Source organism: Hylobates moloch, unplaced genomic scaffold, assembly GCF_009828535.3.
Source record: "Hylobates moloch isolate HMO894 unplaced genomic scaffold, HMol_V3 SCAFFOLD_6, whole genome shotgun sequence".
NCBI lineage: Eukaryota > Metazoa > Chordata > Mammalia > Primates > Hylobatidae > Hylobates > Hylobates moloch.
The window spans coordinates 8,128,942-8,144,043 of record NW_026652281.1 but is presented as its reverse complement, the minus strand read 5'-3'; the positions used below and the strand labels follow the sequence as shown (position 1 = coordinate 8,144,043).

Below are 15,102 nucleotides of genomic sequence, written 5' to 3'. Positions count from 1 at the left end.
TGAAGATCTAGGGAGGTGAATTGACCCACCCAAGACTATATAATTAATAAGTGGTGGAGCTAAGATTAGATTTGAATATGAGGAAACTGACTTCAAATAGAATGTTTCTCTCTAGCTATGCCAAAGCCCAGCCTTTATCAGAACCTCGCCTCCCTCCAGCCAGGCACTGTGGCCCAAATGGGGCACGTCGTGAGCCCAGGTGCAGTGGCCCCTCTCTGGCTCAGCACTGTTAGGTGGGGCTGTAGCTGCAGAGGGCTGGCATTTAAGCCACTTGTGAGTAAGCGATTTATTTTTTCCCAGCTCAGTTTTTCACTCTGTAAACTGACCATAGTAATAACACCCACCTCAAAGGGTTTTATAAGTTTGAAATTGGGTGAAAGTAGGAAAGATCTAGCACATAATGTACTATTTAAAAAAAATTTTTTTTTTGCCTAAAGCAGGCAGTGGAATAGAATGCTTAGGACCATAAACTCTGATATCAGGCTGCAAGACTTCACTGCTACATGATCTTGACTAAGTCTCTTATCCTCTCTGTGCCCTGGTTTCCTCACCTGTAAAATTACTATAATACTAGAACCAGCTTCATAAGGATATTGTATTCAAGGAGGATGAGAGATGTCCCAGTGAGTGGAGCCTGGCATAGAGTAGGCTTGCAATAAAGAGAATGAACAAATAAGCAGCTATACACAGCCTCTGCCACAAAAAACTACCAATAGATTTTAGCTGCTATTAGTTAATTGTCATTATTATCTCTCCCTGGCATGTTTCCACTCAGGCAAGACCAAAGCACTTTCTTCTGCCAAGGAATATCTTCCTCTTCTTTCATATCCCTCTCCATCCAACCTTTCAGCCTGCCTCAGTTGGGATTTGTAGGAGTCCTGAAGCTATGGACCAGATCAGAGGTGATTTCCCTTCCAGAATCTATTTTCCAAACTTCATCCATTGCCTGTATTTATATGCATGCACGCGCGCAAGCGCACACACACACAAACACACGCTCTCACTCACTCCCAAGTCACAAAAAGGACTCAGCACCCAGACACACTGCAGGCTCTTGAAGAAGACAGTATTTTCCTGTGAGCTAGAGGATCTTCCTGTTATTCTCCGTGCAGTTCGAATTCTGTCAATTATTATCCAATTAGTCATCTCTCCAGAGGTGGACTGTCATTAAAAAAAAAATAGAAGGTGTGTGTCTGTGGGTGAGTATGTGCATGTGTTGTGTATGCAGGGGGCGGGGAGAGCGGAGAGCAGTCAAATAGGAAATGCCTTGGTATTTATGTTGAAGTGCACACTGGTTTAAATTACCCACTGGGAATCTGATTATGCTTAATCTATGCTCAGTCGAAAGGGGCTGGGGCTGCTTTCTCCCCTCCCTTCTTGACTCTGTTCACATAACTCAGGCTGCCTCTAGCCAGCCTTTGCCCACTAGACTCACTGGCCCTGAGCACTTGAAGGTGCAGCGAGTCGCTGAGAATGAGCGCTTTCTTCTCGGACATAGCATGGATCTGCCTGGCTGTCCCCACAGTACTATGTGGGACAGTATTTTGGAAATACAAGAAGAGCTCGGGGCAGCTGTGGAGCTGGATGGTCTGCCTGGCAGGCCTCTGTGCAGGGTGCCTACTCATCCTGTCCCCTTTTTGGGGCTTGATCCTCTTCTCTCTGTCGTGTTTCCTCATGTATACTTACTTATCTGGCCAAGAGTTCTTACCTGTGGATCAGAAGGCAGTCCTGGTGACAGGTAAGCAGACGGCGATACAATTTTCACTGAGGGTACGATCTGAAACTTGCTTTGCCTTAGCAGGACATTGTCAAACCTGGCTTAAAAATAAAATACTTGGCGTGGAGTAAATGAAAGCCCTCGCCCAAGTATTTTTCATGACATTGTTTTGGTTCCGTTTTTTCCAGGAGGTGCATTTGAAGGGGCTGGTAGTGGGAGGGAAGGAGAGGATGAAGTGCACCCAGACAATGATTTTGTTAATTTCCCAGGAGTAAATATTAATATTGCCATTAATTAACAATGATTTTGTTAATTTCCCAGGAATAAATATTAATATTGCCATTAATAGTGGCAGTATTTCATGTGTTCTGTTGTACCCAGGAATGGCCCATAGATTGTTTTTTAGGTTTAAATGGACTTTTGTTCTGAGATCAATGTTTAGCTAGTTTCTCCACCTGGACTCTTCTTCCCTAGGCATGCAAGAAAGCTTTCAAGCCAAATTCTCCTTTTCCCTTGCTGTTTTGAAATATTAAAGGGATTCACTTACCTGTGCTGGAGACTTTGCAGTTTGCTTGGCTGCTGTCAAGAACCTTGAGTCCTGTCTGAACTGTTCCTCATTAGATCTCTAATGTTTCTTAATTGGACCAACTTGGCATCGTGTCCAACATTCAGTTGCCTGTTAGCTGAGCTACCAGTTTTTCCCTTCTGTGTGTGTGTGTGTGTGTGTGTGTGTGTGTGTGTGTGTTTCCCCACTGCAAGTGTGAGGCCAAATTAAATTTCTTTGAGTTGTAAAATTTTTGTTTGGTTATGGAGTTTAAGCTTGGATAGAGCTGTAATTAGGATTATCCAGCGTTATCCTAACCCAGAAACCCCTGCCAAATAATAATAAAAAAAAATCAGCTGTGGAATCATTTGTGGGAGATCATCACCCCTCTGACCATGATCATCAGGGTGAAGGCAAGAATGGGATGCGGATGTGGTTGGGAGAAAATCTGGGGCTTGACAATTTACAGAGAAACAGACTTTGTTATTGGGTTAAAGTAAAATGCTTTCTTGAAACAAAATGCAAATTGGTGCTTGCTGGGGGTTTGACACGCCACAGAAAACAAGCTTCTTTAAATTAATTTTTGAAAGTTTAAAGGGAGAAAATTCAGTCAATGGGAGTTTATCTGCAAGAATGTCTGATATCACCTGGAATCATGTATCTGGGAGTCTGGCTGGATTTTCCACTTTTTTACTAGAATTCTCAAATGGCTTATTGTTGAAATTTGTAAGAGAGTCTCAGTTTTCCTGTTTTGTGACCTGTTCTGTTATGAAACCTTAGGATGAGCCCAGGCAAACCGCAGGGTAGCTAAGAAAATGGGAATCCCTTCTTGCTTGTTTATTTTGTCAACATTCTTTATCCTCTGCATTTCAAGATGCAGGTATTAATTAATGCTCACAAAATATGCGCCCAACCCAGTGAGCCCACATCAGCCACTGAAAGGTGCCTCGAGTTTCATGTTGAGTGAGGATGATTGAATCAATTAGGCAGCTCAAGCTCAAGGAATAATCCCTGCATGAAATGCTTATGGCAATGAAGGAAGCTTAGAACTAAGATGAGCACTACGTATATTTAAGGATGACTGAAATGTCACTTTCACGTTCTTTGTTATTTTCAAGTTCTCTGTCATTTTTATGAGGAATGCTATGTGCTCATATCATTCTAGACAAGGTTTCAAGACCTTTGTATGAAATTGGGAAATTTAAAATGAACTCATTTTGTTAGACCAGAACTCTTTAAAGAATGAAGAAGCCATGCTGAGTTTGGAATAACCTTTATTCCACATTGGCTTATGACAACATAGATTAGTATGCATTTTGGTGGGGCAGGACCAGAGAAAAATGTGGCAGTGTACATCAAAACCATATATATTGTTCCTTTATCTGATAATTCATGTCTTGGAGATTTATTTTAAAGACATAATCTGAAATATGAAAAAAAGAGTAGAAGCAAAACCAAAATGGCATATTCAACACAATCTTATTATTTAATAAGATTAATATTAAATATCAAAAGCCACCAAAAGGGTGATAATATATGGTACATCTTCTGGGTATAACAATGTGCAATCATTAAAAGTGACAGCCACAAGAACTGTGTTACGTGGAAAACTGCTTGGGTCAAAGGAAAACACACAGAAAATCCCACGGGTGGAACAAGTCTGCAGCCACGACAAATGCATAGATCCCTGGGCTGGGCAAAAAGCTGTGATAACAGCTGGAAGAAAATAGTTTGTATATGGTAGGATTACTGTACTGGAAATAGTTTGTAAATGAAAGGAAATAGTTTATAAAGGAAATAGTTGGTTAATCGTTGGATTAGAGTATTTGAAATCCCCTGGTTTTCAAATTTCTCTAGTGTGATTACATTACTCATATAATAAAAATACTTAGAACACAAAACAGCTAAAGCTCCTTTTAGTTTGTATTTAATTATGGACCTAGGCGAGAGGCAATTACAAAGACAAGTTAAAAAAAATAAATAAGCTTTTTTTCTCCCCTTTGAGCCCTTTATTTCATTTTGCTAAGATGTTCAAAGTCTGTTGCCTCAGAGACAATATAATTATAGTAAGATAAAGTAAGCAAGCATAGAGTGTTTGAATATATATTTGTCTTCAAGATGCCTGAAGCCACAGTGGCCATTCAAATTTTTAAAATGTATGTGTGATGCATTTTATTTCATTTCATTATTTCATTTCATTTCATTTCATTTCATTTTATTTTATTTTTTGAGATGGGGTCTCACTCTGTTGCCCAGGCTGGAGTGCAGTGGCATGATCTGAGCTCACTGCAACTTCCGCCTCCTGGGTTCAAGTGATTCTCCTGCCTCAGCCTCTCAAGTAGCTGGGATTACAGGCATGTGCTACCACGCCTGGCTAATTTTTGTATTTTTAGTGGAGACAGGGTAGTATGATGCATTTTAAATGTATAACTGTAAAATGAACAAAGAGCAGACCAACACGATTGTAATAACATCTCAACCACAACATAGTGGGAAAAAAGTTTGAAGACAGACAGGCCTGGGTTTGAATCCTGCATCTACCTTGCCTTAGGCCAGGTCCCCAGAGGCAGACCTTTCTGTGAGGATTTGTGCGAAAGAGTTATTAGGAGGGTTTCCAGAGAAGATGGGCAGGGAAAAGGAAGAAGCCAGGTAAGGGTGCAACACTGAGAAGTCCTCTGAAGATCACTTGGGTTTGATCACCCTGGGCGGACGTGGGATACTGTGGATCACTCATCAGAGCTGTGCCAATTGGAAACTGGAGAGCTGTAGTTTTTATGCCTTCACACCTGTCAATCATTACTTAAGGGCAGTCACCCCTCTTCCCCCTTGGTTGTGGGTAAGAGGGGAGACTTAACTCCATGCACTTCTGGCACCATGTGGACACTGGCTGGCAAAATGGTTCTGGCCCTTTGGGTAAAGAATCGCAGGTGCTGGTTGCTGGGAGACAAAGTGCACCATAGATTGATGCACACAAAAGTGGGAGGATTCTGGGGGAATCGGATCTTATTTGCTGCATCTTTATTACTAGCTCTGTGGACAACTGTGCAAACTTTGGTGCTCGGTTTTGGATTTTGGGACTCTGTTTTTGCCTCTGTAAACGGAAAATACACACACACACACACACACACACACACACATGTACGAACACACACACACCCCTACATATGTTATACTACTATAGATGGAGTTAGCAGATGAGAGAGAGAGAGAGAGAGAGAGAGAGAGAATGACTGTATTGGAGTGGTGAGGGGAAAGTTTGAGTAGTTAGGCAGAATATGAAGGAAAAGAAAAGGTTGACAAACAGAGAGAAGCATTCATGTATTCACTCAATAAATATTCATTGAGGGCCCAGTATGTGCCATGCATTTTCCAGAAGCAAAAGGGGAAGAAAATTTTAAGACCATGCAATTACTGTCAAGTGATGGGATCAAAATTCCTACTTTTCCTTCATCTTGGACACACATTCACTGGAGTTCCTTCCCCCTCCTCTGAGGTTATGCGTTGTCCTTCTCAGCCTACCCTCTCAGCTTGGCAGGAGATGCACAGGTAACTTTAATTTTCTATCCTCTGGCCTTTCATCCTGCCCCCTCCAGTCTTTCTCAACCATCTCAAATATTGCGTCCTGATTCAGCATCTACTGCGTACAGAGCAGACACCTCAGGGCTTCATGGGCCACTAGGGAAGACATGGCCACTCCCAGCTGTGGCTGTATGATGGGGCACATAAAAAACCTCCAGGTTAATTCCGAAAGTGGATCCCAGGCAGACACATGTCTTGTGTGTGGGGCTGGGGAAAGATGGCCAAAAAAGAGGGACCTCGTTCAGAATCTAAAGTTAGTTTTCTAGGGGGAAAGTGGGAAAGTATTCCAGCATAACTGGTTAAGTAGCTACAGTGAATACAGCTAGCACTCAATAAAGCTTGCTGCATTAGATAATTTTTAGCTGAAATTTTCAGAACTGGATGTATTGGAGAATGGATCCAGGAGGAGAAGTAAGATCTGTTTTCAGTGAAAATATTGTATGCTCACAAGAAAGGGTCTCAGGTGAGTAATGATCCTTCCTTGCAATTGTTGAATAGTCCAACTGAGGTTCTCAAGTTGAATACCATGGGTATCTTCTTGGGGTTTTGACTCCTTTGGATTTCACGTTAGATTATTTAGATGGATAAACATTGACAGTGGACTAAGAGACTAAGAGAAACAACATCTCTGTGCTCTGACCTTTACATGCATTTTATATTTGATTCTCACAACCCTAATAACTTACATTTGTAAACAAGGAAATGTGTCCAAAGTCACTGAGCTACTAAGTAGCCGAGATTGGACTAAACCCAGATCAGATCCATCTCTCACCAAAAGCCATCCTCTTAACCACTGTCATTAGAAGCGTTAGATCCATAGTTGGTATTAGCCCACAAAGGTTACCCAGGATATAAAACGTGTCCACTCAATCAACAAGTAAATATTGAACATCTATTATGTGCCCATGACTCTGCTTAATACAAAGCTTGGCAATTGATTGGGTGTAGAAGATGCTTATGAGGGACGATGAAATAAGAGTACCATAGACAGGGCTAGGGATGTTTGCAGAGGGTTATGATTTGAGAGATGCCATGTGCTAAGCTTGACTTCAGAACTGAGTCTGAGAGCAGTGAGGGGTAGTTCAAGTGAAGTGTCACTGGAAGTTGGAAATAATGAAATAGAACTTGGTTAGATTTGTAGATAGATGCTGGAGAAGCATGAGCAACAAAGTGATGGTGGATGTTGAAAGGATGGCCGTTAGTGAGTCTATAATCCAGTCTACCAGATGCTTTTTACGTGAACAAATGTCCCCACTTATCATGCGGTTTAAGTTTTACCTTTATCTACTACAGGGAAGCATAAAAAAAGGTATCATTAACCCAGGTAATTTTGTGAAAGTTTGAACAATGATTGTATCAACAATTATAGATGGAGTATTTTGTTTGGGGAGTATTCTGACGGCATGGAAATCCATCCCAACTATACTGCAAGCTGCTTGAAGGCAGGAACCAGGTCTCTTTTTATGACCATGTGCCTCTTCTCAGTCTCTGAGCACCTTAGGCCTAACACAATGTTAATGAGCGAATGCGCAGTGAGTGAACCAACCATGTGGGTGAAACGTCCTCTCCTTTTCATGGCCATTAGTTGGACACAATAGGAGTGTCCCAATCTGCCCACTCACTTAGATACTTACCTTTGCTGTTCTTTTTGCTGGGGTCATTTGCATAAAAAGGGCAGAGTGACATGGCTGAGCTGTTGGAAGCTCCATTGTTCTGTAGTGACTTAATTGTTAGCTTGCCCTGGAGAAGGCTTTGTGCTGACTTGGTTCTAAGTGTGCTCCTGCTTACCCAGGATGTGGCACAAGCAGAACATCCACTGGCTTCCACCAGGCTGCTGAAACTGCTCTCTAAGGGTCACTGGTGTCCTTCTAATCACCAAAGCTTGACTTCTGCTCCAGCACTGCTGACCATATTTTCCTTCTTTTCATGGCCTCGTTAGCCTTGAAGGAACTGCATTTCCATGCTTCTCCCCCATTTCTTTGTCCTTTGACTCTTCTGGGTTCTTCTTCCTACCCTTCCTCCAAGGTAATCTCTGACTCTGTCTTTACTCCACCTTCTTATTTGGTTGCATTCCCTACCCAGTAGCAAAGTCATACCTGCTGCTATGGTATCAATTATCTCCTCTGTAAGAGGATTGGCAAACCGTGGTTTTGTATACCTGACATACTTATGAGCTCCTGACTCATATTTCCAGAATTTTAGCCTGAAACTTTAAATTTGGCATGTTTTAAAACAAATTTATCTTCTCCTCTCCTGATCCTTTCCCGTTTCTTTTCTTTTCTTTTTATTTTATTTTATTTTATTTTTGCACAGAGTCTCGTTCTGTCGCCCAGGCTGGAGTGCAGTGGTGCGATCTTGGTTCACTGCAATCTCTGCCTTCCAGGTTCAAGCAATTCTCCTTGCCTCAGCCTCCCAAGTAGCTGGGATTACAGGGGCCCGCCACCATGCCTAGCTAATTTTTGTATTTTTTAGTAGAGATGGGGTTTCACCATGTTGACCAGGTGAACCCCCGACCTCAAGTGATCTTCCCACCTCGGCCTCCCAAAGTACTGGGATGACAGGCGTGAGCCACTACGCCCAGCCTCTCAAAGTGCTGGGATGACAGGCGTGAGCCGGAACTATTGCACTTGGCCTTAGTGTCTAGAACTTGGTGGAGGGTGGTAAGTTCCATACAAACTGGAGCACATACCCCCTGACTAGAGAAGGCAGCTGCTTCCTACTTCCAGTCAATTATTGCCACTTTGCCATTTTTGTGGTATTTAAGGGAAAATAGAAAATTGTGGATCTTTGTGCTTGAAATCTCCCATTTAAAACAAGTTGGCAATGATTTCTTTCTTACATTTTATTTTATTTATTTATTATTTTTTGAAAAGGAGTTTTGGTCTTGTTACCCAGGCTGGAGTGCAATGGCACGATCTCGGCTCACTGCAACCTCCTCCTCCCGGGTTCAAGCAATTCTCCTGCCTCAGCCTCCCAAGTAGCTGGGTTTATAGGCACCCACCACCATGCCCAGCTAATTTTGTATTTTTAGTAGAGACGGGCTTTCACCATGTTGGTCAGGCTGGTCTCGAACTCCTGACCTCAGCTAATCCACCTGCCTCGGCCTCCCAAAGTGCTGGGATTACAGGTGTAATTCACTGTGTCTGGTCTTTTTCTTACATTTTAAACAATCTCATAGATCAAACAGAACACATTCTTGTGGCCAAATGTTAGCTTTCAACTTCTGCTCTGGTTCCTGCAGAGACGAGCAGGCAGAGAAGAAGCTTTTCTCTTGCTTATGCAGTTGCATCTCTTGACACCATTTCTGTGGGTTGCTTTGCTATCAGGGCCTCTGTCTTCTTACTCAGGCTATCACAGACTCCTTCAAGGAAGGATGAGGGGAGAAAGAAGTTCCTCTTGGGCCAAGCTTTTCCCTAGTGGAGCATATAGATCTCTGAGCCTTGCATGTTCCCTCCCATTAGCAAGTGCGGTGTGGGGACTTGGGCTCCCCAGGCAGGATCTGGCCACATGCAAGGGGTCTCCCCTGGCCTGCCCTCCTTGTTTTAGGTCACTTGTGATATTGAGGGGAAAGGGGTGAGGAGCCAAGAACAGCTCATTCAGCCACTTTAGGGTTTATAAAAATCATATAGATAAACTTTATTTCAGACCCAACCATTTCCCAAAACTGGAACACGCTTTTCAGGATAATCCCATTTCATCCTTTGGGGTTTTGAATAATCCCAGTTATAGGGAGTTGACCTCCTATTGGTGGAAGTTTTTTCATTTTTATACAATGCTAATAGTTGTAAATATCTTCTTTATAATAAGCAGAATATTCTTCCCTTGAAGTTAACTCTGCTCTTGGAAGTCAGATAATCTAATTAAAGTATTATTTTGCATGATTGCCCTTGAAACATGTGGACTGCATCATATCAGAGTCAAATCTTCTTTGAACTAAATCTTCTCATTCCTTTTACCATTCCTCCCATGGCCTAGTTTCCAGAAAGTTCATCAATCTATTTAGCCTCCTCTGAACCATTTCCAGTTTCTTTCTCGACATTCCTCTGAGCTATTGACTCAGAGTTAATATCACATACCATCTTGGTATGAGCGATGCAAACCCAACTGGAACTAAATGAGGTGAAATTAAATCGGAACAAATGCAGGGTTCTTCACCAGAGGCTGTTGCTTTGTTTGGTGGGGTAAGTCCCTAAACAGAATTTCTCCCGAATTCTGAACCAATGGAGAAACAAGACAGGGGGCTTAAGACATCAGATTTATTCCTGATAGATGCATTGGAGCACAGGTCTTAGGCATGTGGTAATAACGGCGCTCAGCCACAGCAAGGTCGAAAAGTCTCAGGCCTCACCCACAGATGGGGCCTGGACGGGGCAGCTGGGCTTAGCACAGGTGTTTATAGGCTGGGAGGTTGGAAGGAAGAGACGACAGGGGCCATGTGAGGATCTGGCCTCTTGGATTTTCTCCTCTCCTTCTCAGTCCTGGTCGTTTCCTCCGAGTTGTCATTTGGTTCTCTTGCTAGAGAGAGAAAAGGCCTTTGCACCAGGCAAAATGTTCACGTCCAATTCTTTCTGCCAAACTCACCAATCAGATGCCTTGCTCTACCTCCCTGGGGGGAGGAGGGTAGAGGAGCCAGAGGGGCCAGGAACGTCACACTGAAAGATATCCCTCCACATTGCAGACAGCATAGGAAGTGGGGAAGAAGTGTTCCCCCGTCACACTGAAAGATATCCCTCCACATTGCAGACAGCATAGGAAGTGGGGAAGAAGTGTTCCCCCGTCACACTAGGTTCAGAAAACCAACACTTCTGGCTGGGCTTGGAGGCTCACGCTTGTAATCTCAGCACTTTGGGAGGCCAAAGTGGGCAGATCACCTGAGGTCAGGAGTTCAAGACAAGCCTGGCCAACAGGGCGAAACCCAATCTCTACTAAAAATACAAAAATTAGCAGGGTGTGGTGGTGTGCACCTGTAAACCCAGCTATTCTACTCAGGAGGCTGAGGCAGGAAAATCGCTTGAACATGAGAGTCAGAGGTTGCAGTGAGCCGAGATCACACCACTGCACTCCAGCTTGGGTGACAGAGTGAAACTCTGTCAAAAAAAAAAAGAGAGAAAAAGGAAAAGAAAATCAGCTCTCTGAATAGCAGATGCTGTGTCTAAACTGCAGATGGTATGAAAATGGTCCAGGGAGGTTTGACTGTGAACTTAAACGGGGTCAGCATTGGGCTGTTTACCCCCAGTGAGCCCCCCATCCATCCTAAGCTTCCCTCTTAAGATATACAGTATGTAAATGAAGATATTAGACTACTCACTAGCTCTGCAGTCATGAGCAAGCTGCTTCACCTCTCTGAGGTTAATTTTTCTCACATATAAAGTGGAATCATGATTGATATCTCTTCTAAGTATTAAGCAAGATTGTGAATATATATTGCTGCCTGATACATAGTAGGTGCTTTATAAAATATAATGATTTTTACTTATTTCCTATTTTTCCAGTTCATTAATCCCCTTGGCAAAGGAGACGAAAGGAATATAGGCGATGAGAGTTCTGCCTCTGGGCCATTCATTAATGTGCCTCATCAGCCTCATACAATGGTGCCCTGCTCCTTTGTTCTTTTGCATTCTGACTGTTTCTTGGCTAGCAAGCCCTCTTTTTGTAGTAGACTTGCTTTGCAGGTCTCAGCTTAATCCAGGTTTTCGTTGACAGATGCTTCTCCAGTGTCGAGACCCTTGGCTCTGTGCTGTCTACGTTTGGTTCATGCCCTTTCAAGGTCTGACCTCATTGAGAGCTTCTGCTGGGACCACTCTAGCCTCTTGAGTTTTCTCTCCTGATTCTTCTCAGTCCTGATAATTTACTCTGAGCTGTCTTTTTGGTTCTTCTGTTACAGAGTCTTTGGGAGGTGCTGGATTGTGAAGACCTTTGCTCTAGGCAAACTGTTCAACTGTTGCGTTTCCTCCTGAGTCCCCATCTCTCTATGAGACAGGGCATTAGCTGTTAGGTGGGGAGTGAAGGGTGCTGACTGGGAGCAGGGTGTGTGATTGATGTGAGCTGTGGCTGGGGCCGAAGCTGGTTGTTTTCACGGCTCATGTTTTCAGTACCAATTGCCTGCTATGCACACGGGAGATACTGTGTGGAGCAAAAACAGAATAAGGCCCTGCCCTCATGAAGCTTAATTCTAGTGGAGGAAGACATAATGCAACAAACCAATGAGTGGGTAAGATGATCTCCTCAAAACCCTCATGGCCAGGATCGTGGTGTGACTGTACTGTTGAGAGCCACCTTGTATCAGAGGCTTCCTATGTGTCAGACACTGTAAGGAGCACTTTCCATGCCTAATTTCATTTAATTCTCACAAACACCTTATAAGATAATTTAAAAAAATACTATGGGCCAGGCACGGTGGCTCATACCTGTAATCCCAGCACTTCGGGAGGGTGAGGCAGGGAGATCACTTAAGCCTGGGAGTTCAACACTAGCCTCAGCAACATGGTGAAACCCCATGTCTACCAAAAATACAAAAATTAGCCGGGCATGGTGGTGAGCACCTGTAATCCCAGCTACTCGGGAGGCTGAGGCAGGAGGATTGCTTGAAGCTGGGAGTCAGATGTTGCAGTGAGCTGAGAAGGAAAAAAAAATTATGAAAAGCTTTAAATGTACACAAGAGGAGCAAACGTACACAATATACTCAAAACCCATATTCTAGAGTGATCATGGTCCAAATATTGATGAAATGGTTTTTATTATTAACCCCACTCAACGATGAAGAAATTGGGGTTTTCAAGAGTTTACATAACTAAGGTCAAGTGACAACTAAGTAATTGGCAGTGCTGGAATTCAAATGCAGGTCTTTTAGCTCAAGGAGATAATATAAGCAGTGCAGACAGGTAGATGGCAAGTGTGCTCCCCTTGAGGGAAAGGGGCATTGGCTGCCATCTTTTTCATACCTGCTCGGCTGGCCCAAGCACCTTCCACATTCAGACACATAATCTTATGGCAAAGCTGACTTTCATTCCTTAAGAAAGAGAACTCCTTACCCCATAGCACCAGAGAACATTAAAGACTGAACAGCCAGGAACTTCCTGATCTCCCTCCGTTAGCAGGGGTGGCACTTCTCCAGTGAGCAATCATAAGTGCCCTGTGCTCATGAAACTTGTCACTGCTTTCCAAATATTTCCAGTCATGCCCGGGGGTTGTTACCTGGCTACCTCTAGATTACTACTTCAGAAACTACCTGGTATGTTGTTAAAGTATGAAGTTTAGGGAAGAGCTAGAGAAGAAGACAATGGCATAGGAGGGTTTTAAAAAAGAACTGATTAGTAGTGTGGAAAGGGGATTAGAATCCAATCATTCATTATTTAGCCAACACTTATTGAGCGCCTCTGAGCCTGGTACTGGGAATACATTGGCAAATAGCATGCGTTCATGACATTGAATCAACTTGTAGTATAGAGGAGCAGGTAGGCAAGAAACCAGGATATTGCAGGACAGTATAATGTGTGAGAGTTCACAGAAGTGGGCAGAAGTGAGAAGAGGCAAGAGCACGTAGGACACTGGGGTAGAGGCCATGAGTTGGAAGAGCAAGCAGCCAACTGGAGGGACTTTATGAAGGAAGCCCTACAGGACTTGCTGTCTCATTGAACCTAGGCAGAGAAGAAAAGGAGAGACCCACTGCACATTGGACTCTCCCTATCATGGCTTTCATCAATGCCCTTTCTGATTCCTCTTTTGACTGCCTGGATTTCCAGATGGACCATGAGCTCCATGCAGGGAGGCACTACGGCCCCAATGAAAAACATGGTGCCCACAACAGGCTCAAGGAATGAATGCATAGACAAAGGAACGTAGAGAATGATTCTGAGGGTCTGAGGGTGATTTTAACAATGAAGAGAAACTGTAGGTCTTGCGAGACTGAGGAGAAGGAGCTGACTTTGTGAAAAATATATTATCTTTTGTTTGATACATGTTGAATTTGACATGCCAGGATTGTATTCAGATGGTGGTGTCCAAATTAAATTGGAGAAATGAGGCTAAAATCCAAGAAACAGCCCAAGACGGAAGATAAAATTAGGTTAATCTTCCACATAGGTAGGACAAATGAAGCTCTGAAACCTAAAAAGATATTTGAGAGAAGAGTGTAGACAGCCATTAGGACAGGGCACTGGGTGGTGGGGTCCACTCATACCTATAGGATAGGCAGGGGAACAGAGACCTGGGTGGTGTAGCGTTCCAAGGAAAATAGTTACAAACAACATCCAATATGGAGGAGAGAGTGAAAGAGATGAGCTGATAGCTGTGCATTCACTGCCTTGGGGATACCGATTAGAGAGAATTCTTTCAGGAAAGGGTACAGGAAGGAGTCCCAGTGCAAAGGCAGCAAGGAGATGATGTCTGTGAGCAACTCTGAAAATTTGAGAATTTTGGTGGAAAAGGGAAGGAGAAGATGGGGAATTAGTTCCAGGGAACACGAATATCAAAAGAAAAAATTTGGTGGAAGAGAGAAATTTGGGGAGTGATTTGGAGATCCAGAAGGAAGGACTTGAAGAAGAGACATTAATAGTACAAAAAGGATTGTGATAACTGATGAACTAGGAGGCTGTTGCTTAAGAGATAAAGAAAAAGTGGACACTATAGATGTCTCAGCTTTTGTTCTAGTTTGCAAGACTAATCTGCCATGCTATTGGTTAGAAAGGCAATTTACTTATGTAGGAAATCTTCTACTGTTTGTGGTGCCAGTGTTGGTTATAGGGTAGTTGTATAAGACGTGACAATGAACTGCTTGTAGTCAGTAGAATAGTTATGAGACTAAAATGAAATGAGCACGCCAAACGCTTAGTGTTGTGCCTGGCTGCATAGTACACAACAGTGAATTCTGCTGTAGGAAATCAAAGAAGACAAAGGACAAGAAAGTAATCAGAGAACGCATTATGACAAAAATAATCCTGGCTACTTTCTGGGCTGGAACAGGTAGTTCCATGTTGAGCTTATATGTCTCTGTTCAATTACATCTCTCCTGTTTATGCCCCTTTCACATTCTTTATCAGCATTCTCTGTGACTATTTATTTAATATACTCTTCCCTCTCAAGCAGTCGTTCTTTACTGGGAGCAATTTGGCTAACTAGGGGAATATTTGGCAATTCTGGAGATATTTTTGGTTGTCAAAACCTATAGGGTAAGGGGGAGTGACAACATGCTACAAGTATTGAGTGTTGAAGCCAGGATGCCACTGAACATTCTATAATGCAAAGGACAGCCCCTACCACAAAA

The 15,102-nt window shown here is 43.1% G+C and overlaps 1 protein-coding gene across 1 annotated transcript in view; it reads left to right on the top strand.

Annotated features, from left to right (window-relative positions):
• The first annotated feature begins 1,303 nt into the window (after nucleotides 1–1,303).
• HSD17B2 (hydroxysteroid 17-beta dehydrogenase 2) overlaps nucleotides 1,304–15,102 on the top strand; it is a 62,838-nt gene continuing 49,039 nt past the window's right edge. Inside the window, exon 1 of the mRNA XM_032156334.2 lies at nucleotides 1,304–1,738. Coding sequence (XP_032012225.1) covers nucleotides 1,474–1,738 — 265 coding nt within the window. The 5' untranslated portion in view covers nucleotides 1,304–1,473. The remainder of the gene's footprint in view (nucleotides 1,739–15,102) is intronic.